Source organism: Fistularia commersonii, chromosome 29 (assembly GCF_037954325.1).
Source record: "Fistularia commersonii isolate RoL2024-O1a breed Wild chromosome 29, RoL_Fcom_v1.0, whole genome shotgun sequence".
NCBI lineage: Eukaryota > Metazoa > Chordata > Actinopteri > Syngnathiformes > Fistulariidae > Fistularia > Fistularia commersonii.
In genome coordinates this window covers 6307010-6331896 of record NC_141312.1, presented here as the reverse complement: position 1 = coordinate 6331896, position 24887 = coordinate 6307010, and the positions used below count along the sequence as shown (strand labels likewise).

Sequence of the window (24887 nt, the reverse complement as noted above, 5' to 3'; positions counted from 1 at the left end):
GAAATTCCAAGCTACTAAATGACATGATAAGAGGGATAGATAATGAACGTATGGGTCAATTCATTTTTTTAATACTTTTTTAATACACTTTAAAATGGGAGATGTGCCAAGTCTTAGTTGCTTACCCAGGCAAAGTAGATTTTACTTAGATAAATACAGAGGGAAGTTTTAAATAGTAATTCAGTGGTGTGACAGGTGAAAATTTAGCGGAAACTCTCCAGCAAGGGATCATCTAAGTGCCACTTGATGTAGCCTAATACACTGTAGGCCAAAATGGAACAAAAGCAAAAGTGACTTCTCAGATTTGCAACACTCCTGGTTCATTTATTGGGTCATAGTTTACGTGAAACGCAGTCGGTATTTGGAGTAATGAATAACCACAGTTACACAGGGAACGTGTTCTTTATACACACACACACACATGCACACACACAGAGTGGTCGCCCGGTCAGCGCTGAGCTGTGCTGAGAACGGTGGAGAAAACAGCCAGCCACAAGTGGGCCGCGCTTGTCTGTGCCCCACTCGCTTTGGAACGATACACGACCCTGCCATCGAGCGGCTGCGTCGGTCGGAAGATGTTGGTCATCGGCTGCCCGGTCCAGAATCGACACTGCCGGGTGATTGCATCCAGCTGGGAGAGGGGTCACCACAGGGGACATTTACCATTTTTTAAGCGTAACATAAATGAAATCCAAAAGTTTGAGGTTAAAATAAAAAAGGTATTTGTAATTATTGCACACCTGTCGACTGCTGATGGACAAAGTCTTGTGAAACACCGTCCACGCCACTGCCTGCTCACATCCCGGCGTCGTCATGGAGCCCACGTAGCGGTAGTAACTGTGCAGGTCCTTTGCGGACGGGATGATGTCACTGAGACGGAAGTTTGGCACCTCCGCGATGCTGCCTTAAGACAGAGGACAGCTATAAGGGACGACCCTACTTGGGTGTCGGTGGCGTTTCTTTATTTCGGTACCGGCACGCACCGTTGTTCTGCACTCGGCCTAAGGCTGCAATGACATTGTCCAAATGAGGATGATCATCTGTGGTCTCCTGCCGGGAAAACGCCAGCGGTGTTTTTATTAACAGAATATTAAGCGGTTCATGACTTAAAGGAAATGAAGTGAATATAGCCCATGCAGTACCTCGAAGAGGAAGGCCAGCAGAGCTATACCTGCCATATCATGTTCCGCCTCTGCCAGAGAGCCATACGGCTCCTTGATGTGGACGATGTGCAGCTGGACAGGGAGAGGAAAAGGACTGAACAATGGACTTCTGAAGATTTCTACTGAATTATACAAAAAAAATATAGAGAAAATCAGTAAAGAGAGGATGCAACTATCATGAGAGGCGTGATACACTGAGCGCTCATCAACGGTCATGCTTTTTAACGTTACGCAGATTCAGATTTTCATGATTTTATACCTGACTCACCAGCATCATGGCAGCAAGGCCAGTAGTCAATTAGAGACTTAATATCTGCTTTGAATTGAAGCAGACAAATATCCTTTAGTTTGACTGATTATTATTTGTGTTGGCTAAAATTATTTAGAGGCCTTAAAATGAAAAAGAGCGTTCATAGACATAAAAATGTAATTGGACAGATTCAGGGGTGTGTAGTCCATATAAGATGCGTGTTCAGCAGTGTTAAAATCTATATGGCAAATCCAGTCCTACAAAGGCTCCAAGGGGCCACATGTAAACAAGATGCCTGGATTTTGGCCTTTCATTCAAAATGTGCACTCTCAGCATGGATTCCCAAAAGAAGGGTACAGATTCCCTGTGACAAAAAAACCAAACAACAACAAAAACAACGAAATCCTAAATAGCAGCATGGAAATTCCAGGACCTTTCCTTTCTTTCTTTATTTGAAAGCCCATTTATATGGTGATGACTACAGCAAATATCTCAAAGTATTAATTTCTCAGTAAATGCACTTGATTGATATCAAAGTTGTTTTCATTGTGAAGACGATAAACATGATGTTTAAAAAAAATAGGGGATATGAAAGCGGAAGTTTGTTGGTTATCTTTATTTCTTTCATTCTGGCGTCAGATTTTGCAGCCCCCAGTCGGGTGTGGTCTCCCACACCCAGAATGTGGAGGCCACTCCTTCCCATCATAACTAGATAATAATTGAAATAATGATAACAATATGGCTTCAAACAATTATTTTAATCGGATTCCTCACCTTCAGTTATTATTTGGGAGTCATGTCTGGTATCATACCTCCATGGGGAATCTCTCCCCGTCAATAGTGTGTTCAGATCCCGGCCTCCCGTTGCCCCCCCAGTGGAAGTGAAACTGGGCAGCTCTGTACTGACCAGGCAGAGCTCCTCCTGACAGCCGGACAGACTCGGGCAGATTGAAGTGAGCTGCATGGGGGGACATGCGATTACGTGCGCACACACACACAAACACACACACACACACACACAGAGAGTTTGAGGTAAAACCCCAGGTGATCCAGAGTGGTGTCTGGTTCTGCTTCATTTACCAGAGTGCCCTTTGTTTTCCACTGTAATGTTGATTCTGCTGTTGTGGCCGATGAAGTCGAACGGTGGCAAGGCGCTGTTGACGTGCACTTTTCTTGTGACAATGTTGATTGGTGACTGCCGTAATCCCCCGCAGCTGGGGAACTGAGCCGCCCAGCGGGTGGGATCTCAGAGGGAAAAGAAATGCATATTAATTTTTAATTTCCCAATTCTTTTGGTTGTTACTGAATTCACTAAGTCATCTGTGATGCTGTTATTTTGTACTCCCAGAAATCTGTGAGTCTCAGCAATAGGAATTAGAAAACTAATTTCATACAGGAAGCTTATTTTACCTGCCACAAGAGGAGGTGTACAATGTTCTAGCTTGGTTAGAACACTTAAATCGTAGGTGTATTTTGCATTAGTTCAAAGAGTGGAATTAATATGATGGGAATAAAGGTAGACCATACATTTCAAGAATAATGTTATAAAAAAGGTAAAACTAACAAACTTCTTTGTATGCTTGATTGTCATAAATTCATCAAGAAGTGAATTAGGAGAAAAAAAAGGTCAAACGGTTGAAATAAGCTTTCTTTTCCAAGATACACATAATTAATTGATTTGTTTGTTTATTTATTTTCAATTTTTGTTACCTCTGCATGTGTCATCGCAGGAGTACTGGCTCTGATAGCACCACTGGGCTGCAGAGAGGGAGAAGGGCGCTCAGTTCAAAGACACGCACACACAAACACACACACACACACACACACACTAAACAAGACAATGACATACAGTATATTGCTTTTCGAAGATGCTTCCCCTACACACCCCACAAGCTGCCTCTCCTCTCCGATTAATGAAAGAGAATTAATTCCCGCACTCACGCTCCAGTGTGTTTTTCTTCTCAGTCAGCAGATTCAACAGGCACTCAGCGAGCGTGTTGCTGCTCTACGTCTGACCTCTGACAGGCCAGACAGGGCAAGACTCAAGCCAGAAAATGACTAAATCTCAGATGATAAATCCTGTTCCTTACTTGCCTGGTTTTACAGAGATATTTCGTTATTAAGACAGGCTAATAATGACTAAATAACCCCTATGGACTCACTAATGGAATTCTTATTCATAATAAAGATGTGGTGGAAACCATTGCCAGAACTGCAGCCAGTCATTATTAAGTTAACTGACAACTATCAAATTAATCACTGTCTTCAGAGTTAGTGATAGAGGCCACATTTCCGGAAATAAAAGTTAAAACAATCCAATCCCACGTCATCTAGCCTGGATTCTTTGGTTGTCATCTCCTGCTTTGACAATCACGGTTGGACTTTTAGATTTTCCAGACAAATTAGCTGGTTAGTTATGGAAAAATCAGTGTCTACGGTTTGAGGTGGGAAACTCATTTCCAGTTGTCATCAAACCAACAAGTCTTGCCAGTTCAATTAAATCTCAGCTTGAAAAAGTCAATGCTCTTATTGAGATGGTTTCCATTTTTCCCCATTTTCCATTTTAAGCTGATTTTTAATGATCTGGAGGCGAAGGCGCGGTGGTGTTGTGCGATGTGAAGGAGCGGTTCTGCTGATTAGACCCAGGCTGAAAGTGGATGGCGGGTTTACAAAACATTTGTCTGACTCTTCAGCTGCCTCAGCACTGCATTAAACGTGTCCATCCAACAGGTGCTGATGAAGTCATTTAGTTTGTGTTTGCCATGTATTGTATTGCTGATGTGAATGACCCTCTACTGTCTGACTCTGCTGGGAATGAAAAGCGCTATAGAGAACTATTTAACCAATATAGGAGCACAGATTAACCCCGCTGCCTCCCACAATGCCATGCTTTGAAAGGAGATAATAGTTCTCACCAGCTGAGAACAATGCACAGGTGGAGGTTGGCTTTGTGCCACCTGGCTCATCCACCTGGGCCCAACTGAGAAGTAGAAAAAGTCACTTCACCCAGAACTTTTAGTTTTTCATTATTTGCTATTTTTTATTCTCTTTAGACAAAAAGGTGATATAGAAATACATTGCAGAGTGTATGGCAAAGCATCTTCGTGAAAAACAAATCTGCCAGAAATACAAGTTATCCTGTTCTACCACAAAATCAAGGATTTTTTTTTTTAATGTTTTTGATCATTTTGAAATAATAAATAAGCAACTGTTTAAGGTAAGGAATAATTGCGTTACAGGACTTTCTTTTTTGTTCTTAACAACTCAATTACCCTGTCAAAGTCAGTACATAGTTGTTTTAATTAAGCCATGATTATGTTTTTCTTAATACAAATTCAGAAATATTTAATAAAACTGATATTGGTCGACACATCCCAACAAAACTGCGTTTTTCTTGAGGTTCAGTTGTGCGAATGATGTGCTTGAGAATGTTTGCGTGCATGTGTGAGTGTGTCATACCTGTGCAGGGGTAGAGGACAGACAGCAAAATCAGGAGGTAGAGAGAAAAATCCATGGTGACAAAAAGAAGCGAAAATCTTGATTGACTGCCTTCTGCTGCCCTCACATTCTGACTTGAGGAGCGGTGGAGGAGGGCAGGAGGAGGGGAAGGGGTTATGGGAGTCTTTCAAAGATGTGTCTGGAAAACAGGGGAAGGAGAAACCTGAGCAGGGACCTCCACCTTACAGGTGTGAGCAAGGAAAGGTTGACACCTGCTGGCAGAATTAGGTACTGTGCGGTCAAAGGTCGTGTCCTCCAGGTCAACATTACATTACATTACATTACATTCCAGTCATTTGGCAGACGCTTTTATCCAAAGCGACTTACAAGAAGTGCAATTCAGTCACCGAAGGTTCGAAGTACCAGCAGTTGGAAGTCACCAGTGACCACTCAACCAAATAGCCATCCAGAACTATACACATACATACATTCATTTCTTCCTATTTTTTTTAATTTCTAATTTAATTAATTTATTTATTTACTTTATTTGCGGGGGGTTGGGAGCTAAGCGCAATTAGTAGGGTGGTGCTTGGTGAAGAGATATGTTTCCAGCTCGCGGCGAAAGATGAGTAGCGACCTCGCTGTTCTGACCTTTTTTGGGAGGTCATCGATTCAACTTTATCGCCTTCATAAGACAAATCATACAATTATTTAAAAAATGTCATCATCCTAGTGTATGCACAATGTTGGTTTGTGATTTTGAAAACAATCAGGTGACTTTATATAAAAATGGAAGAGGAAAAAATATTTAGTCTCCAGAAATGTATTAAATATAAGACATATTTTTTTCAAGCTGCTTACAATTCTGAGGCAAAAATAAATTAAAATACATTGTTAAAATGGTGAAAGTTCAATATCTTACATGGCTTATATGTTTTTACCCATCACTTAATGTATTATAACATTTTTACTGGTAACTTCAGCCTGTGCATTTTTCGATTTAGATTACAGAAGCGAAGACATTACGTAAACTACCATTATGACACATATATGAAACAAAAAAGTGAAAACACTGAAGCATTTGCATATAGATTTATTTGAACATTCATCATTTAGTGGATCATTTGTGAGATAAAAAACACACTCAGCAACTACAAATGCTACTGGAATGTGCAACAGGCAGCCGGTGCTTCGGGCAAGTACAAATAAAAAACTCATCACATGATCCTTTTTGACTCTGAAGGCTAAAGTAATAAAAAATGACGGAAGAATCAGACACATATCTCCCACCCTCAGTCACAAACTGGACGTTTTTCTGTCTTAATCCCCCCGATTAAAACACACATAAGTGACTGTTGGTTACACTAAGTGTGCGATCCAGCACTGAAATGTAATGAACTCAAAAGGTGATTGAGGGAAATTTCTTCACAATGAAAACACATATTAGTAAAACTGAAAAAAAACATCTGGCTTGGTACATTTTGCAAACTTCATTTTTGCAAACCTTGAGTGAGCATTTATTTCTACCTTGTTGCATGTTGCTCCTTCATTTAGAATCTAAAATCATAAAGTGTGTTTAAAAATATTAAAAAGTGTGCAAACCTGAGCTATCGAGGTGAAAGAGTTTAGTGAAATGCAGAGGACAAGAATAAGAGTCTTAAAGGGGGATTCATGTCTCTCCTGAAAACGGGATGCTTTCAAGTGCGAGACACACTGTTGGATCGAAATGCTCAATGACACTAAACATTCACTGTCACAGTGAAACAGTGAAAGGCCTGTGCAAGTTCTTATCTTGTGCATGAAGCAATTTTATCAATGAGAAGTTTTCTCTGGTCTGAGGGTAAAAGGCCACAAACTGCCAGCGGAGGAAAGAACTGCGACGTCCTTAATGCAGATATTTCTGAAAGAGAAGAAATCATCATGATGTTGAGGCCTGTTGGTGTTCATCCCCCTCATATCTGCCAGTGCGGGGAGCTCCCTAGTGGAGCCATGGAGTAATGTTTCCCAGACTCCTCAATGGAGACAACTGCAGGAGGGCGGGGGGGGGGGGGACACTTACGGTTATCATTTTAAAAAGAAATCAAATATAGACAACAAAGCCCATGACCCCAAAAATGTGATCAGGTCATCAAATTGTTATTGACTGATACTTTTGAAATTAGTCTTAGATTGTCGAATCAAAAATATGAACACACAACAATGAAGGCAATGGAAACCTCACTGTTTTCTAAATATATAACACAGATGCCGGCATATTTGTGCACAGAGCATTGCAAATGGCTATTGATCTTAACAAAAAGGACAGAGAAATGTGTCTATTTTTTTAATTTCTTCACTGAAAGTCTACAAATTACACTGGCTTTACCTGAATGTGCCTTTTTTGGAGCTCTGAAGCTGCTGAATGAATTCATTTGATCTGTGCTGTTTAGTCAAGCTTCCTATAAACTGAGCACCACATATGTGTTTTACAGAACATTATAAATGGACATTAAAGCTCAATTCAAAACATATCAAACATCCATCCATCCTCTTCTGCTTATCCTGCACCCTATCAAACATATTGGTCAAATTTATTTATACTTGGAGTGACAATTTTTGGGTTAGGACCAGAAATGAGTGAAATGCGAAGTCACATGCTGCCCACAATATTTTTGTTACAGTTGAGGCTCCGCAAATCTCAGATTTCCTCTCGATGTCACTAAGGTGTTGTGGTGAGTGGCTTCAACTGACTGACAGTGACAAGCTGAGCAATCACTGCCACCTGCTGGAACTGTGTGACTAAATTATCATTAGACAGCTGAAGTTCGCAATGTGACATTGAAGCTTATCCATTTTAATTGTGTGTATTTTATTGTTTTCTGACTATGCAGCTCAGCTTTGCCTGAGGGACCAGCTGTCACGCAGTTTGAATGCAGCTTTGCTCCGCCTCTCTGCAACTCACCTTCAGCGCGACAGCAACCACGACAGCCAAAACGGCCAGCAGCATCATGCGGCCAATCCAGCCCAGGTCTATGCTCTTCAGGATGAAAAATCGTGCCCAGCCAAGCTTCTTGGGTGTGTGAGGCGGGTACCTCATGCTGTTCATCCCCTCCATATTCAGCTTTTTGATCAGACAACTACGCAGGTGGCTCAGCTGGTCAAAGCTGAACTTGCCATGGTAGCAGCCCATGCCGCTGTTTCCTGCAGAGTGGTGAGACAATAAAACAGAGGTGATTTGATGGCTCTAATTTTGCTATCGTTTTTCAGGCATTTAGTTCACTTTCACTTTCTCCTTAAAAACTGTCCTTAGGTATCGAAATAAATCAAAATATCAGCTCAGGTATAGAAAATGGAATATCAGATATACCATGAGTGAGCTTTTCAGGACTTTTCTTCAGTATTTCAAATACAGAGTGTGGTAGTTAGAGCTTCCGAATTCAGCACATCCAGAAACTAGTGCTAAACCCCTAATGATTTTTAGAGAATTCTAATCTAATTTGTAGCAATTTTAATTGTTCTTAGAAATGTTAATGCACGTTCTTTTTCGTCCTGATGATGGTCAGATAACATATAGCAGACTTCTTATGATACCCATTGCAAATATAATTATATTACTGTGACTTGTTTTCTAAACTCATATGGTAAAATTGTGCATTACAAGTTGTGCAACATAAAACAATGTATTGTATAACATTTCTGAACTCAGTGTCAAAATACATCTGGATATACTTGATTTGCAATTAATATTTTCTGACAAATTTACAGATTTTGATAATTAAGCCCACAAGCAGAAGCTCAAAAGAAAAACAGTCTGCGATGTTACCCTAAGTTTTGAAAGTGGATCGGTGATCTTGACATATGATTTTAATTGATGACATAGAACAGGGAAAATCCTCACAAACAGGAGTCTGGAAGTCATGGAGGTTTCTCAGAGAGACTCTTTCCATTACTATTGGTTAGTTGAGTAAACAATTTACTTATTTTGCAGTCAATCCTCTCAGAGATTCTGCTTGTCACTAAACGTGACACTTAATAACTTAATCTAGGAGTTCAGGGATTAACTAAAAAATTAGTTAGCGACTCTTGTTTGTGTTACAATTCTTTAGGGAAAGCCAGAGGCTGTGGGCCCTCACCTACTCCTCCAAAGGGCAGAGAGCTGACAGAGTAGTGGACAAGACAGTCGTTGGCAAGGAGTCCTCCGCTGGATGTCTCATCTACCATTCTTTCTATCACCTTCAGAAAGAAAACAGAAATCAAGCAGTCAAACGTGTTTGTGCCTCTCAGGAGTTTACAAGCGTGCTGAAGTTCAGATACCTTGTCATCTGGAGTGAAGATGTAGAGAGCAAGCGGTTTCTCTCCCTCGTTGATAAACTTGATGGCTTCATCCAGACCGCTAACCGGCAAAATGGGAAGAACTGGTCCAAATATCTCTTGCTGCATCACCTTTGCTTGTGGCTTTACGTCCCTTAAAACTGTGGGGGCTTAATGCAGCAGAGACCCGCTTGAAGATTTCCCATTCATTATCTATTTTAAATACTTCTGTTTCTTATCATTAGCACCTATGTAATCATATCCTCAAATCTATTTGAAAATATATTTTTGAGAGGCATTACCTATATAGCAGTCCGACTCATGATTGTCTCCCCCCAAGGCAATTGAACTATCATCCAACAAAGTCATTATCCTCTTGAAGTGGCTCTGGTTGATAATGCGTCCATAGTCCGGGCAGGTCTGCGGGTCATCTGTGTAGAACTCCTGGAAGAAAAAAATTGTGTCATAATAGTAACCAAACCACTGCAATTACAAACAAAGTACAACCATAACAAAAATCTCACTATATTGCCTATGATGTGTAAGAAAGAATGTGCCGTGTCTGTTGGAACCATTATTTTGTACTCGCTTTCTCAATTTACGTTTAGAATTAAGTAAAATCTGATTTTTTATTTTTTTTTTATTGATTGACTGCTCTTTGTACTATTTTATTTTAGAAGTCAGAGTTTATAATCCTAAAAGACAACAGCCTAAATTGGCTTTTGATTTTATTGTTGTAATATAATTTCAGCCACAAGGAGGCACAAATAACCGGTTGTCTTCAGCATATGCATTCTCTCATCAGGGTAACTTCTAATTTCTCAATGCCATCTTGCATGATGGTTCCGGGTTTCACTCCAGAGGATGAGTGGGTTCTTTTTGTAAAGAGCTTGCCTGTTCTCTATATGCCTGCATGGCTGCTCTGTGGGCTCTCCAAGGTAAACAGATAGTCAGTTGGTAGAGTGAAGATGCTCTAAATTGTAGATGTGAATATGTAAGTAAAGGGGTCTGTGTCTTTACGTTTTTCTACAGCCGCCTTTTAAAGACAATCGGGCAAAGCCATAATGTCAACATGATAGCAACAGATTCAACTATTTGCCAAGGGGGCGGAATCAGCTCAGCTGCAGAAAATAAGGGAAAAACTGCTGCTGTGATCTTACATAAACTTTTAGTGTTTATCCTGGGTAAACAGAACTAGGGTTGAACCTTATTAATAAGTAAAATAATTTGACTGTGGCTTGCAATAAAAACTAGGCTTTAATGCCCAAGATGCCTCTTGGATTAAATTAGTGCAACAATAAAAAGAGAGAAAAAAAAATCAGACTAAAAAAAAACAATAACTATCTAGTCCATCAGGGCTTCTGTACCTGGTTTTAAAGACAGTTCTTCAAAGATCATATCGTGTCATGTCGGGTCATCGGCACCTTAATAGACTTCTTGATCTCTTCAATCACCCGATCCTGGATGCAGGGGTCACACAGGATGTAGTCCGGGGCAATGCACGTCTGACCACAGTTGGTGTACTTTCCCCAGGTGATGCGCCTGCAAAGACATGGAAAGGTGAATGGCCAACACAAAAGACTCCATGCAAAATGTGTTATTCATATAAAACAAAGCTGGGTGATTCTATGCCAACAATTACTGTTGATGAAAATGATCAGCAAGGAAATTTGAGCGCGGTTTTTACCTGCAGGCTATGCTAATGTCACAGTTTTTATCGATGTAGCAAGGGCTCTTTCCTCCCAGCTCCAGGGTGACGGGTGTCAGGTGTTTGGCAGCAGCCTCCATGATGAGCTTGCCAACTGCGCTGCTGCCAGTGTAGAAGATGTGATCAAACCTTTGCCGCAGCAGCTCCTGTGTTTCTGGCACACCTCCAGTCACTACTGGATAGAGCTCCTGGTAAGATTAAATACATAGGCATTTGACATGACGAGATAGCATGAATATATTTTATGACAATTACAGCAAGAGTCTATTTTTTCTGATCATTTTTTAAACAAGGGATTACCCATTTTATGTGAATTAAAGTTTGTTTTTTGAAATTTGTTTGACATTATATCACCAGATTCTTGCTTATATTTAGATGATTTCTTGACCTAGTTAAAGCTAATTTCTGGCTTTATTTGGGGCTTCTTTCTTACTGTTTTTGGGGGGAGCGGGGGCAGTAACATCAAGAAGTTTTTCAGAGAAAAGGAAAAAAAGGTAAAAATAGGTGAATTACTTCATATTAAAAGAATAAATAAAATTAGAAATACAGAGGCTTTACCTGAAAAGTACAAGTTTTTTTTAAAAATTCATGGACTCTTGGAGAAGTAACAAGGCACATGTTTAATGTAAGCACTGGACTGAAGAGAACAGACAGGAGTACAGGGTGATACAACATAAGGTAAAGATAGAGGTAGCAAAGACAAAACAAAGGGCGTACGATGACTTGTATGCTCAGTTGGACAGTAAGGAGGGTGAGAATGATCTATACAGGTTGGCGAAACAGAGAGATAATGATGGAAAGGATGTACAACAGGTCTGGGTGATTAAGGATAGAGAGGGAAATGTATTGACAGATGCTAGAAGAGTGATGAGAAGATGGAAAGAGTACTTTGAAGAGCTGATGAATGGGGAAAATGAAAGAGAGGCAAGGGTAGAAGACGTGACTATTGTAGACCACAAAGTAGCACAAATTAGTAAAAGTGAAAGGAGGAAGGCATTGAGAAGGATGAAGAGTGGAAAAGCAGTTGGTCCTGATGATATACCCGTGGAGGTGTGGAAGTGTCTAGGAGAGGCAGCGGTAGATTTTCTGACTAGATTATTCAATAGGATCCAAGAGAGTGAGAAGATGCCTGAAGAATGGAGAATAAGTGAAATTGTGATCTGTAGCGAGAGCAGAAAAGAGGTAGGGGAAAATCTAGAGGTGGAGGTATGCTTTGGAAAAGAGAGGAATGAAGGTTAATTACAGCAAGACAGAGTATATGTGTGTGAATAAGAGGAACCTGGGTGGAACGGTGAGCCTACAGGGATTAGAGATCAAGAAGCTGGAGGATTTCAGGTACTTGGAATTGGAGCTGCCAGGCAGGAGGTCTCGAGGAAGACCAAAGAGAAGATTTATGGACGTAGTGAGAGTGGATATGAAGGTAGTTGGTGTGAGAGAAGAGGATACAGAAAATAGGGTTAAATGGAGATAGTTGATTCAGTGTGGTGACTCCTGAAGGGAAAAGCTGACAGAAGAAGATTGATGTTAAAATGTCAGTTAAAATGTTTGCTCTGTAAATAATGAAAATCAAATTAATCTAACCTTTTAGAAGGTTGGCATTAGCTCCTTCAGAGAATAACAAGATGCAGGTCAACCTTTCAGATATTAATGTAATCCTCTGATATTAGATGGCACATTCTTACTTTATCAATGTACAGAGGCAGCAGTTCTTCCATGACCTTTGCAGTGTGAACACAGACCTCAGAGGGCTTCACTATGGCTGCATTACCTGAATAGGGACGCAGCAAAAACAGAGATAAGAAAATGTGAAGAAAATGTGATACCTCCGACTAGTATAAACATTTCAGATTTCAGTTTTCAGGTCCTGACCCTGCTATCCATGGAAAGATGCTTAACAACACTCACAGAAAGTCTGCACAACAAATGTAAATCCAAATCCCTCAACTTGTGGCTGTCTGTAATCTTTTAGCATTTTATTTTTTCAAATGATGCGTCTTGGTTTTACTTTCTGTGTGTTCACTGAAAATCAACATTCTACTTGGAAGTTAAACAGGAATTAAGAATGAGATAAGAGGTTATGCAATATTTCTTGATAAGAAATCCTTTACTTGTTAAGTAAAAGTTGTGCAACCGTAGTGTCACTTTGTCCTTCGAACCGTAATTATCAAACAAATAATCTGTTATGAGGGGCAGATCTAATTCATAATTGTACTTTCTTCCTTTGCTTAGTTTAATGTCAAAAGTGAATATGAATGATCAATTAATAAGCATTTTATCATTGATTTTGATCCATCAAGCACACTAAAACTTTCTGAAAAAGGAATTGATTTTCTTGTAACTTGGGTGAGCTTTACGGAGGAGTGCATAAACTACTTTGCAGATGTCTGGGCAATCACAAGCATTCAGATGGATAAAGTCCACGAAGTGCAAACAGTGCAGGAATGTTTTCATCCAAATGGCCTGACAACAAAGTGCTCAGCAGTAACTTCCATGGAAGAAACATCCGGGAAAAGAGCAAGTCAAGGTCCTGGCAGAAGGGTTTCTGCACTGTCATGCTAAACCGTCACAAGCAAACTCTTCACACTGAGGTTTGCATCACAAAGGTGATCTGAGCTGAGGTAAAACTCTTGAGGGCAGATTGTTTATGCAGTCTGAGTGGGACCAAGCAGGGAGGCTTTTGGTACAAAAATGAATTATGCATGAGATTGCTCACTATATCAGCGCCAAGCCGGTGTTCGGCCTTGCCCTTTGATACATCAGTGATCACAGTTGAGACAAGCATTAAAACAAGGGCAAACACATGAACTGTGATCAGTGATCACTGTTGAGACAAGCATGTAAAGAAAGACAAACACACCAAAATACACACAGATGATCACACACACACGCACACACACACACACACACACACACACACACACACACACACACACACACACACAATCTTACAATTTCTAGTCTCTTATGCTGCAGTACAGTGTTCAGAGCTCCACCTTTGGCCCACTGATCACAAGCTGACACAGAATAAAGAATGCCGGGCCATGCTGAAATAAAGGGGAACTGGGCCGGCTATGATCACATGACAAAGGAATTGAATCAGTCCACACAAGAGAAGGAGAAAAGAAAGAAGCAGTGATTGTGTTATCTCGCAAAAGAAAGTCAGATTGGGTTTCTCAAAGTTTCTATGAGTTTTTTTCCCCCATTATAAAAATACTTTCCTATATGTTCTTATGATTCAATTTTTGCGCTTTATTTCCTTCCTATACTTTTTTAAATTAAATGGGATGCATTCAGTTCAACTAGTGAAATGATAGCTATCTGAAAAATGATATAGTATGGACTTTGTAATCCGGGTGAAGCCTTTATAATTTTAGACAACGAGACACGTATGAGAAATATGGTAGCATAATCTTTAAGAGTATAGCTTAAAAAAAGTGTGCTATAAACTATCTGTCATGCTAAAAAAATTAAGGTTGTTGCGCTTTTTGTTTGATATTAGTGATATGATCAATGATATAGTATTGATTTAATGCATAAATATCAGCTTTACTATAGACGTACATGCAGAGTAAAAAGATTTCAACTCTCTGCCACCCATCCCAGCTGTCATCAGGGTAGAGGATGGGTACACCCTGGACTAGTCGCTAGTCAATTGCAGGACAACATATATAAACAAACAACCATTCACTCACTCATTCATTCGGGGCAATTTTCTGGGACAGGGAGACAGTATGCAAACTCCAGACAGAAAGTTTTCCTTGTCAGAATCCAACCAGGGTCCTTTGAGCCCAACATGCTGACCACTGCACCACGCAAAATGCTTTCAGCATCTGATAAAAATGTGTTCATTGACCACATTATGTCACAAACTTTTCCGCCTTTTCCTTTGTGAGTAAATTTTTTCTTTGTCACACACACACATGCACACACACTCGCAATCTTACTGTACCGGCAGCGATGGCTCCTATGAGCGGCTGAATGGTGACAGCCCAGGGGTAGTTCCAGGCCCCGATGACCAGCACCACGCCCAGAGGTTCCGGCTTGATGTAAACGGTGTCAGAGATGGTCAGCAGATTCTTCTCCACTGCTCGAGGGGCTGCCCAATCCTTCAGCTTCCGGACAGCCAGGTTGATCTCCTCTTCTAGCCCCAGGGTCTCAAACAGCTGGGTCACCACCTCGCTCTGCACAAACCACAATTATATCCAACCATTCACAATGTAAACAGGCCACATTGATAATGTTTTCTCTTTTTGTGTTGGGAGGTTAATGAATAGCATTTTGTTCTAGGTTGTTTTTTGGATTTTTTTTACTGCAGTAACACTTTGTGTCTGTCTTCTTCATGTCTCTGGAGAAAGGTTAAAGTGTGATAAACACCAAGGCTGATTCATTTACATTAATATATAAGTTAAAAGAAATAACATTTCAACAGGCATCAAGTGATTATCCTGTATCTTTAAGTAACTGATGCATGTTCTATAATAGGATTCATATTCAGAACAAGGGTTTTGAAAATGGAGGTCAGGACCACCCTTCACCAATGTTTACCTTAAATATATATGTCTTTGTTTTAGATAAGCACTCATTAATGTGTGGATTTCCCCATATGCTGGACTGATGAAGGAAAAGATGATCTTACACCTCTATTTCTGATCTCAGTGTATTTTATTTTACTTGGTTTAATCTTCCCGGTACTTCTAACGTTATCTTTTTCTTACTGTATCATTTATTCATTCATTTAGTATCTACTCAGCTCATCTTCCACATATAGCTGCAGAGCTGTTGCCAATCCTAGGTATCATTAGACAAGAGGTGGGGGTTCAACCTAGCCCGTACCCCAACTTGATGATTATGATATTGAAATAGGTGGTGTAGTGAGACACTTATTTTGGGGGTCAAAGTTTTTGAACCCCAGCATTCCAGTGGAGGCGAAACTTACTACTTACCTTATTGAGGTCTTTCTTGATGGCATCAGATATTTCTTTCTGTCTCTCTGTGAATAAGCGCTGCAGGTTCTTCAGCTGGAAGATGCGATACTCCAGGGGCTTGGACCTTCCCGTTTCAAAGGCTTTCCTGGCTTGAGCCACTACTTTCTCCTCCCGAGACATGCTTGGGAACAACATTTCAACAGATAGTTAAAAATGACCTTGTTGAGGCTCCTTATGGGCTGCAAAAGCAAAGGTTTGTGTAATCATAAAAAAAAGTTCATTACAGCCCAGTGCACAGAACAACTGCTTCTTTTGTAATAACTGCTTAGTTACTGAAAACATGTTCTTACTTCAGTGACAGACAGCTATTCGAGGTTGTAGTTAATTAACAACATCTTCTTTTAGAAAAACAAAATCTTGATTTCCAACTACTCCGTCAGGTTGGATAATGCTATCTTAAGTTAATATGTAAATCACTTCAATTCAGGAGTTGAATTCCTTGACACAAAATGTCTCCTTTGTCACTATGGAGTCCATTTTCTGTATTTTTTTTTCAGTTTTCAGTTTGCAAAGAAAAACAAAGACATTGATCTACAAAAGTGCCAAAACAGCCTTACGGTGTCAATTTCTTACACACTGTGCAGCACTGCTCAATAACACAGCTGTGGGTGCAGGTGAAATCATAAAAGCTGAAAAGAGGTTAGAAGTGAATAGTGTGGCTGGGAACGCTCCCACTGTGAATTAAGATTTTATACATTTTCAATGACACCCATTTATGAGTGTTTTCATACTTGGCCAACTGCATGTCCTAACCTATTGGTCAATTTCAAGGATTCAAAGTGATTATTGTCATATGCACTGTAAGGAAACATGTTCCTCTGTGAGACGAAATTCTTACTTCATTGTGGGGGCGGAATATTGAAAAATAAGTGAAGCAAATGAACTTTGAAGTGTTCTGATACAGAGACAGTGTTTCCAATAAACGGATTACATAACCTCTGGGCTTTGGGGAGAACTGCTTTGTAACATAGCTATGCAGGATTTGCACACCGTTAGACACGCCGGGCAACCTACATACAATCCTCAAGAGAGAAAATACGGTACAAATGGTACGGTACAATTCAAATGAATTTCCACTGGTCACAGTCGTGCACAGAGATGTGAATCTTGGTAATATGACGAAATGCTCCAGCTATGGAGTTGGTTACATCGGGACTCCTCCTCGATCAGCAGTAATACATCAGTAATCACATTCAGTCGTCACAATCGACATTCTGTTTTTGAGGCAAAGCAAGGCAGACATAAACACTTCCAGTGCGGGCAGTGAACTGCACTTGCGCAGTGGAACGTCAAATACGTCGCCACAGATTCAGCGGTCGTCTTAGCTGCGTTTACTACTAAGCGACTCCCTCCGTTAATGGAGACAATGTAACACGAAGAGGCTTTAGGTCAAAACACGCACCGGAGCTCCGTTAAAAAAACGCCTACAACATCCAGAAGACTTTGCGTCCTGTTTTAATCTACATTTGTGTCCGTTGTATTTTCTCTCTCTCTCTTTTGGTTCGCTAACCTCCTCGCGATGATGGCCGTCGGATGACCTCGAGTCCCACTAGTCGTATTATAAAGGGGGCGTAAAGAAAGAAGACGGGGGTCTTATTTTTTTTTAGTTTGTTTTCTTTTACTCCTACCTGAGTTGTTGTAAATGTCCGGCTTGATATTCACCCTCGGTCTGGACGTCAAAGCGAGGCGAGAAAGGGGAAGACGCCTTCCCCGGTACCTCGGTGACAGCGCTTAGGACTCCCCCTTCTTGTCTCCTCCCCCCGTCGGCTCCCCACGAGCGCAAGCCCCATTGGCTGGCCGGGGCGCGCGCGTGTACGCGTGCGCTTGGGGCAGGAGAGTTCCCAGGGAGGGCCTGTTCAGGCCAGCAGGATGTTGTTTGTCTTGCAGCATTTTACACCTTTAACCCCAAAAATATCCAACGTTTGGAGGACGTGCACGTTAAACGAATTGTCGTGCTTGGTATTTATTACTTAGTTACTTGGGGCAATGTTTTGTTTGGTCATCAGATGAAGTGATGACGAAAGGCGGGTTGTTACACGTGAGCAATCGCAAGGCCTGGGAAAGTCGATGCCTTCCAGGTCTGATAATTATGCAAAATTCCAAAATTGTTTCAACAAGTTAGGGCTTTGCAAATATCCTATTACAGAGCCCAGTGGGGTCCTCCGCCTTTTTTACCCAAGCTGAGTACTCAGGCCCCAGATATCGGCAAATAGGTATAAACTTTGACTCTCTTGGATGCTAACTTGAGGCTATGCTTTAAATAGTTCAAGTATGGATTTCGATATATGGGTCGCAAGCAAATCTAATTTTTTTCTGTTTCCCCTGAGGATTTTCTTCAGTTTTTGCAAACTGAGAAATTGTAATGTTACTTTTAACAATAGGGCTATAGTAAGACTGTTGAGTATTTGTATTTCATTTTATTAAAAAAAAAAAAAAAAGAGGCAAACAGGTCTCTATCTTTCGGCAGTGACTGTTTCTCTGTATTGCGAGCTAACAGTTATTTCAGTTATTACTTTAACAACAATTTCAGGTAATTCTTATTTATGATGGAAGGAGACAAGGTTGGGTTTGTGTCGTTCATAACACCGTGCTTCCTGACAAATCAAATATAGTGGTAAAAGAGAATGTCATTGTATTATAATTATGATGATGATGATTATTATGATGATGACATGCGAATCAAACATAATAACCAGATCATACCGGATCGGTTGAGGCCCGGGTTAACAACTACCGCCATTGGTCCCGATGACCTACAGGGAACCAATGGAAACTGGGCAACTGTAGGTCAAAGAAGGAGAGGAGGAAGGCGTGGTCGGAAGCAGGGAGAGAAGAGGAAAGGCTAGAGTCTGGGACTGCAAGTGGGGTCTTTGAATATTGGGACTAATACAGAGAAAGAGGCTAGCAAAGAAGAAGTGGGATACTAAGAGGACTGAAGAGAACACACAGGAGTAGTGATACAACGTAAGGTAAAGATAGAGGTAGCAAAGGCAAATCAAAGGGCGTAAGATGACTTGTATGCTCGGTTAAATAGTAAGGGTGAGAATGACCTATACAGGTTAGCGAAATAAAGGAGGGATAGAGAATATATTGGTAGACGGATGCTGGAATTGGAGCTGCCAGGCAAGAGGTATCAAGGAAGACCAAAGAGAAGATTTATGGACATAGTGAGAGAGGATATGAAGGTAATTGGTGTGAGAGAGGAGGATACAGAGAATAGGGTTAGATGGAGAAAGTTGATTTGGTGTGGCGACCCCTGAACGGAAGTTCTCAGGACTGTTTGACCTTGAAAGATACTTGCTGATTCATACACCATTGGATGATGTTATCAATTGCTATTGACAACGTAATAATAATCGGATTGGTTTACATAGCAACATCTAATATATCTTCAGCTTACTCATTTCTTGCATTTTAACATTTCATTCAGAAAATAATTCTCAATTATCAGGAAAACCTTTAAATTACACTACATTAGAAAGAAGTCAACATAAAAAGAAAAAAAACAAACATAACATTGGGTCATCAGCCCAGAGGACAAAGGTGCGCGGTGTAGAGAAGATTACAAAATGGCAGATCCTAGTCCCGTGGATTTAATTTCCTAATTTGATGACAAGAAGTTGTGTTTTTTTTTCAGACACGACATTTGGCTGTTTTCAAGGAAATGTATGTATTGATTATCTATTAATTATTCATAATGCCTATATTATTGTTCATAAACTCATTCATTCATTGTTTGCACAATTTACCCAGCACACATGGCTCTGGAGCAAATATTATCTGACAATAGGCAAGGGCTGGGGTGGGTTTAACCTTGACCGATCAATCGTCAAACATAAAGCCCCGTATAGAGACATACAGGAATTTGCTCTCTTGTTGTGATAAGAATTATTATTACATTTAGCAATATTATTATGAGTATTTCAATTACAGGTAGAAGTAGTTTATTAAAGAATTTTTGACATTTTGTCATAGTGACGCATCTCATAAGAGCCCATGGCTATTTTTTGACATTTGCATGACTAATTGTAATGTAACTCCTGATCCAAAAGAGTAAGTGAAAAACAAATGACCTGTGGCTACACTAAAGATGGTCTACCTGCCCACCTTTGCTGAAAAGATAAGATGGGACTGTCAGCAAACTGTTATATTTCAGCACTATATGGCACGCTGACAAAATATGTCTATTCCTCATTCCTTGGGAGTCGTGACATCTATTTATTTTGTAACTATAGCCGCGCCAAATCATTTCTTCTCCCTTTTCCTTCTTGGGTCGCAGAATCCACCTTTCTTTCATCCACAGCCAAGTTGAAATCGCACCCATCTTCTACTTTTCAGTTTTTACGGTGGAGGACACGGCTGGGAAGTAACCATCTCTCCCCAGCGCTGCAGCTCCGGGACCAGGGCCCCAGGAAAAACTGTCAGGGTGACAGGAAATGTGGATGGAGTTTCCACATCAAACAGCCAGCAGAGGCACGGTGTTTGTGTATTGTGAAGGAAGGAGCAAAGATGTAGGTGAGGGAGAGGAGGGCAGAGCGTCATTCACACACGAGTGTTGATCCTTGCTTTCTAAAAGAGGAGTGTGGACACAGAAGGCCAGCGTTTCTCTGTGTGCACACCTGAAATTGTGAGGTAGAAAGGGAGGAATTCAGACACTGAAGGAAGAACAGTTTGCGTATTGTTGGTACTTTTTATCATGAAAAGGTTAGCAATATAGGTTACATAGCGTCCACAGGTTGAAGATGACGTGAAAAAGGTTCCTACATTTGAAATAAACAAAAATGTAGCATTCTAAAGTATCTGTTTCAAATCTAAAAGGTTTACATTACTATTCAAGCAAGCTAGTTAGCCAAACATATTTGTAATTCCAGTGCATGTTAAAAAATAAGAGCAGCCATAAATAGATTACCATCGAAATGAACAGACAAATAAGTAGAAATTGTATTTCCAAAAAAATACGAATGACCTTTTTCAAATATTTGTATTTAAAAAGACATAAAAAACGTAGAGCTATATCTTCATGGTTCTAATATATATTTAGACTGGACTGCATGGTTTACTCGTTATGATGTTGTTCAATCACCAAAAGCCATCTGATAAATTTGGTGTTGGTGAAGACCCATCTATCTATCTATCTATCTATCTATCTATCTATCTATCTATCTATCTATCTATCTATCTATCTATCTATCTATCTATCTATCTATCTATCCATCTATCTGATCAGAATGTATAATACTGCCACCTAGTGGTGATTTGTTTCGTCGGTGTCCATTTGTTGCGCATTACTATTACCAACTCACGCTGCTTTTTTAATGGCTGGGGATGCTTTTACAGAAACGAGTGACTGAAAAGAAACGTATTTTTCTCCCGGTTATCCAAGATGACCCCCGGTCTGCTGCATGCCACCAGGTTTCGACCACTTGCGCATTTCGGGTATCGATTTATTGTCCTCTTAATGCAAGTCATGTGACTTGTAGTTATGATCAGAAAGTCCTATTGTTCCGTGATGTTTTCCATTTCACGCCTGTTTGAAGACGATCACCGACCAAATGAGCTTTTGTGTCAAAATATTGTCACATGGTTTTAAGGCTCTTCCATAGGTCATGTGATATTATGACCATGGCACTCTGAAAAAAGCAAAAACAAAACAAAACAAAACAAAACAAAACAAAAAAAGGAAATAACCTCTGGGTCCGATAATGGCGTTTGTATTTATTTATGCCTACCTGTAAAATGTTTAAAAATGTAAATCACGGAAGCATCGTTGTCTGACACCAGCCTGGGAACTGGCGGTGCGTTAAACCGCGCGTTTATCCGCCGTTTGATGTCTGATCGGTGGAAACGCGTCCGACCAGGAAGGAGAGAAGAAGATTTATCACCTAAGGCCGAAGCGTCACACTCCGGCGGGCCTCCTGCAATACACTTTCACCATCCACACGCTTTTTAGGCGCACCAGGAGGCGAGCAGGCCTTTGTGCGTTTCCCCTGCAGATCCAGTGGCGTGCAGAGGTCTGGTGATGCCCGGGGCCAAAGCTAAATTGTACCCCCTCCCCTCTCCTCCATAAAAGACTCAAGCATAATATTCCAGATTTTTATTGTTATATTTGTTGTAAGAATATGGTGATTCATACAATGCAATGGAATTCCTACTTTGTAAACTCCATTTTACAGCCGACAGACAACAATGGAGACAATAACAGGAGACAATGTGACGATGCACAGTGGTACTGCTTACAGAGATGTACTAAAAAACAAGGCAGTAAGTAAATGATTGCACAGTAATACTTTAAGTAACTCTACTACTTTTCCCTTTGGCTACTTTCAAAGAGAACCTCAACAGCTTCATCTCAGCAACCTCCAGCTAATACTCAAGTAAGTAATAAATAGTGAATAAAAGGCAGATTCATGATTCAAAGTGTTTATTGTCATATTTATTTATTGTCAGATGTACACTGTGGAAACGTGTTTCCCTGTACAATGAGATTGTACTAAATAGTGTTATAAATAGAGGAGGGGGTGAACTTGTTAATGCCTATAATACTGAGAATATTGTAAGAAAAGAATACATTGGAATATATAATACATATGAAACACAAAACAAATGCTTTATTCGATTTTAAAATCAATTAATCTACTTCATTAAGCTTTTACCCCCAAATGATGCCTCCTGTCCCCAAACACCTGAACTACTTCACTTTTAATATCAGCTGTGAAAAACGTCTTTGCAATACTTCTTAAAGCTGGGTTGGCCAGTCACTCGTGTGGCATAGAAAAACAGATATGCTTACATTTATTTCAATTTTGAAAATGACTTGCGACTGAAAATTTGAATGTAAGCAGCGATCTGTTTGAAACACGTGGCATCGGAAACATCCAAGGTGGATATTTCACTGAATATCACAAAAAAAAAAAAAAAAACAATAAAAAAATATTTGCAACCGCTCTTGAGCTATTAACTGACCCAAGAAAAGACTAGTTATGACAAATCTATATCATCGTGCATCATGGCACACCATGACAAAGGAATAAGGGCCTAACATCTGCTTTTGTGGTGCAGTGAGCCTCCAAAAATGACTTTATCACTGCTGAAATTTCAAAAATTGCCATCTCATTCCCTCTTTGATTGGATGCCCCCCATCCAGAGGGATGCCCGGGGGGCTTAATGGAGTAAGAATGTTGTTTCTTTTCAAGCTTCCCTTAAAGGCCTTCAAAAATAAAATAAGTAAACAAAAATAAAAACTGATGGTGATTTGTGGTTCAGATGGGTCTGGAGTGTATGAACGCAGCTATAGGTCACCTGGGATCAAACACACACACCTATTTGTTGGGACAGTGTGTTAGTTAACATGTGTGTAAAGATATGAACAAGACTTTGTGACATAACCCTAATTTGTGCACATTAATACTACATGTAATCATATACACGTACTTGTAAATGCACATGTATATGTTACATATATATTTACACACATTTAACTTTATTTTTCTTTATTTCTTATGATCTCTACCGTTTTTTTTATTTTATTTGCATTATTCGCTATTCTGTTATTTATTTTTATATAGAAATGTATTTTGATTCTGCTCCACTTTACTCTGTGTTGAACAAAAAGCAATTCCACTCTAGGGGATTAAAAAAGAATTCTGATTCTGACAATATTAAGCAAAGAGTGGTGGGAGGAGGAAGATGAAGATGGGGAGAAAAGGGGGAGAGGAGGAGGAAGAGGAGGAGGAGGGGGTCGTTCTCTGTCCTTCAGTATAAAACGCCTCCAGGTGGTGTGTGTGTGTGTGTGTGTGTGAGTCCTGCATCCTGACCCAGAGTGTATGCCACCCCACCAATACAAGAGAAATGGATGCGTTTTACGTGGACCAGTACCGGACGCTCGCCTGCTCGGACCGGGACCGGAACTGGGACGTTTACGCGCACGAAGGCACCGGTGAGAGCTCAGGGGTAGAACTAAAAACAAAATTTGTTTTTGTTAGTTATTTGTGTTTTGAAATTGAGTTGCTTCCCCTCCTCCTCTTGCAGGGCGCAGGGATGCGCTCACCCGCCGCCGGAAGCGCACTACTTTCAGCAAGGCGCAGCTGGGCGAGCTGGAGCGGGCCTTCTCTGTCACGCAATACCCAAATAGTAAAATCAAGGAGACCCTCGCCTCTTTAACCGGACTCCCGGAGGCTAAAATCCAGGTACGGCGTCTCCTCATCCAGATGTTGCCTCCCAGATGTTGCACAGCCACGCTACAAACACACCCCTCCCACTTCCACGCAGGTTTGGTTTCAAAATCGACGCGCGCGTTATTTCAAGAGCAAGAAAGCAGCCAAGGAGGTCCAGATGATCTCCTCGGATGATCCACTCCACTCCACGCACAGCTCCAGTCTACCTTTCCACGGATCTCCCCCGGCTTTGCCTCCCACGCCGTGCCACCCTTCGCTGGCCGGATACCCCGCGCCTAATCTACCGCAATCCACAAGGCTCTCCGCGTCCCTGTCCTCGCCCACGCCCCCCGTGACCGCGGATCGGGCTGCTCCTTGGCCCCCGGCGGACCCACGGAGACCGAAAGACTTCAACGGACGCCCCCGGCAAGTGTTTCCACCCGGCGTGTGCGGCGATCGGGGCTTCACGGAGGATTTCCGGGCTTTCGCGAGTGACTCTCGGGAGTCCCGGTGTCCGTGGAGAGCCTGCGTCACGTCGGCTCTCCCGCCGCCGTGGGAGTGGACTCCGGCTCGGCAAGACCCCCGGGAGGTCCCCGGTACCGGTGATCCGGCGGGAGACATGTCCGACTTGGATTTTAACGATCTGGAAGACTTAAACCTGTCCGATTTAGAAATTTCCGCAGCGATGATCGAGTATCTCCTGAGCTGACTGAGACCAAGCAGGAATTTAAAAAACACGGGAATAATAGAGCATTTATCGCAAGAGTGTCCAGCATAGAACTATCCATCTATTTATATCCATATATTGTTGTAAAGACTTGAATTTCAAATAAAGATTAATCCAGTACTACGTCTTCCTGTGAGTCTTGATAAACAGTGTTGAGCTTCCCGTCGCCACAC

The 24887-nt window shown here is 41.0% G+C and overlaps 1 protein-coding gene across 1 annotated transcript; it reads right to left on the bottom strand.

Annotated features, from left to right (window-relative positions):
* Positions 1–328: 328 nt before the first annotated feature.
* On the bottom strand, positions 329–17594 carry LOC147216835 (aldehyde dehydrogenase family 3 member A2-like). The gene is made up of 18 exons (XM_086176621.1): positions 17463–17594; positions 15793–15955; positions 14799–15030; positions 12532–12617; positions 10829–11037; positions 10566–10683; positions 9444–9585; positions 9145–9311; positions 8964–9063; positions 7793–8031; positions 4873–5035; positions 3124–3171; positions 2494–2658; positions 2226–2371; positions 1143–1235; positions 984–1050; positions 741–904; positions 329–631 (listed from the first exon to the last, which is right to left on the bottom strand). The coding sequence occupies exons 2-18, from the start codon at positions 15952–15954 to the stop codon at positions 449–451; spliced, it is 2484 nt and encodes an 827-aa protein (XP_086032747.1). The 5' UTR covers position 15955; positions 17463–17594; the 3' UTR covers positions 329–448.
* Between the last annotated feature and the right edge of the window lie 7293 nt (positions 17595–24887).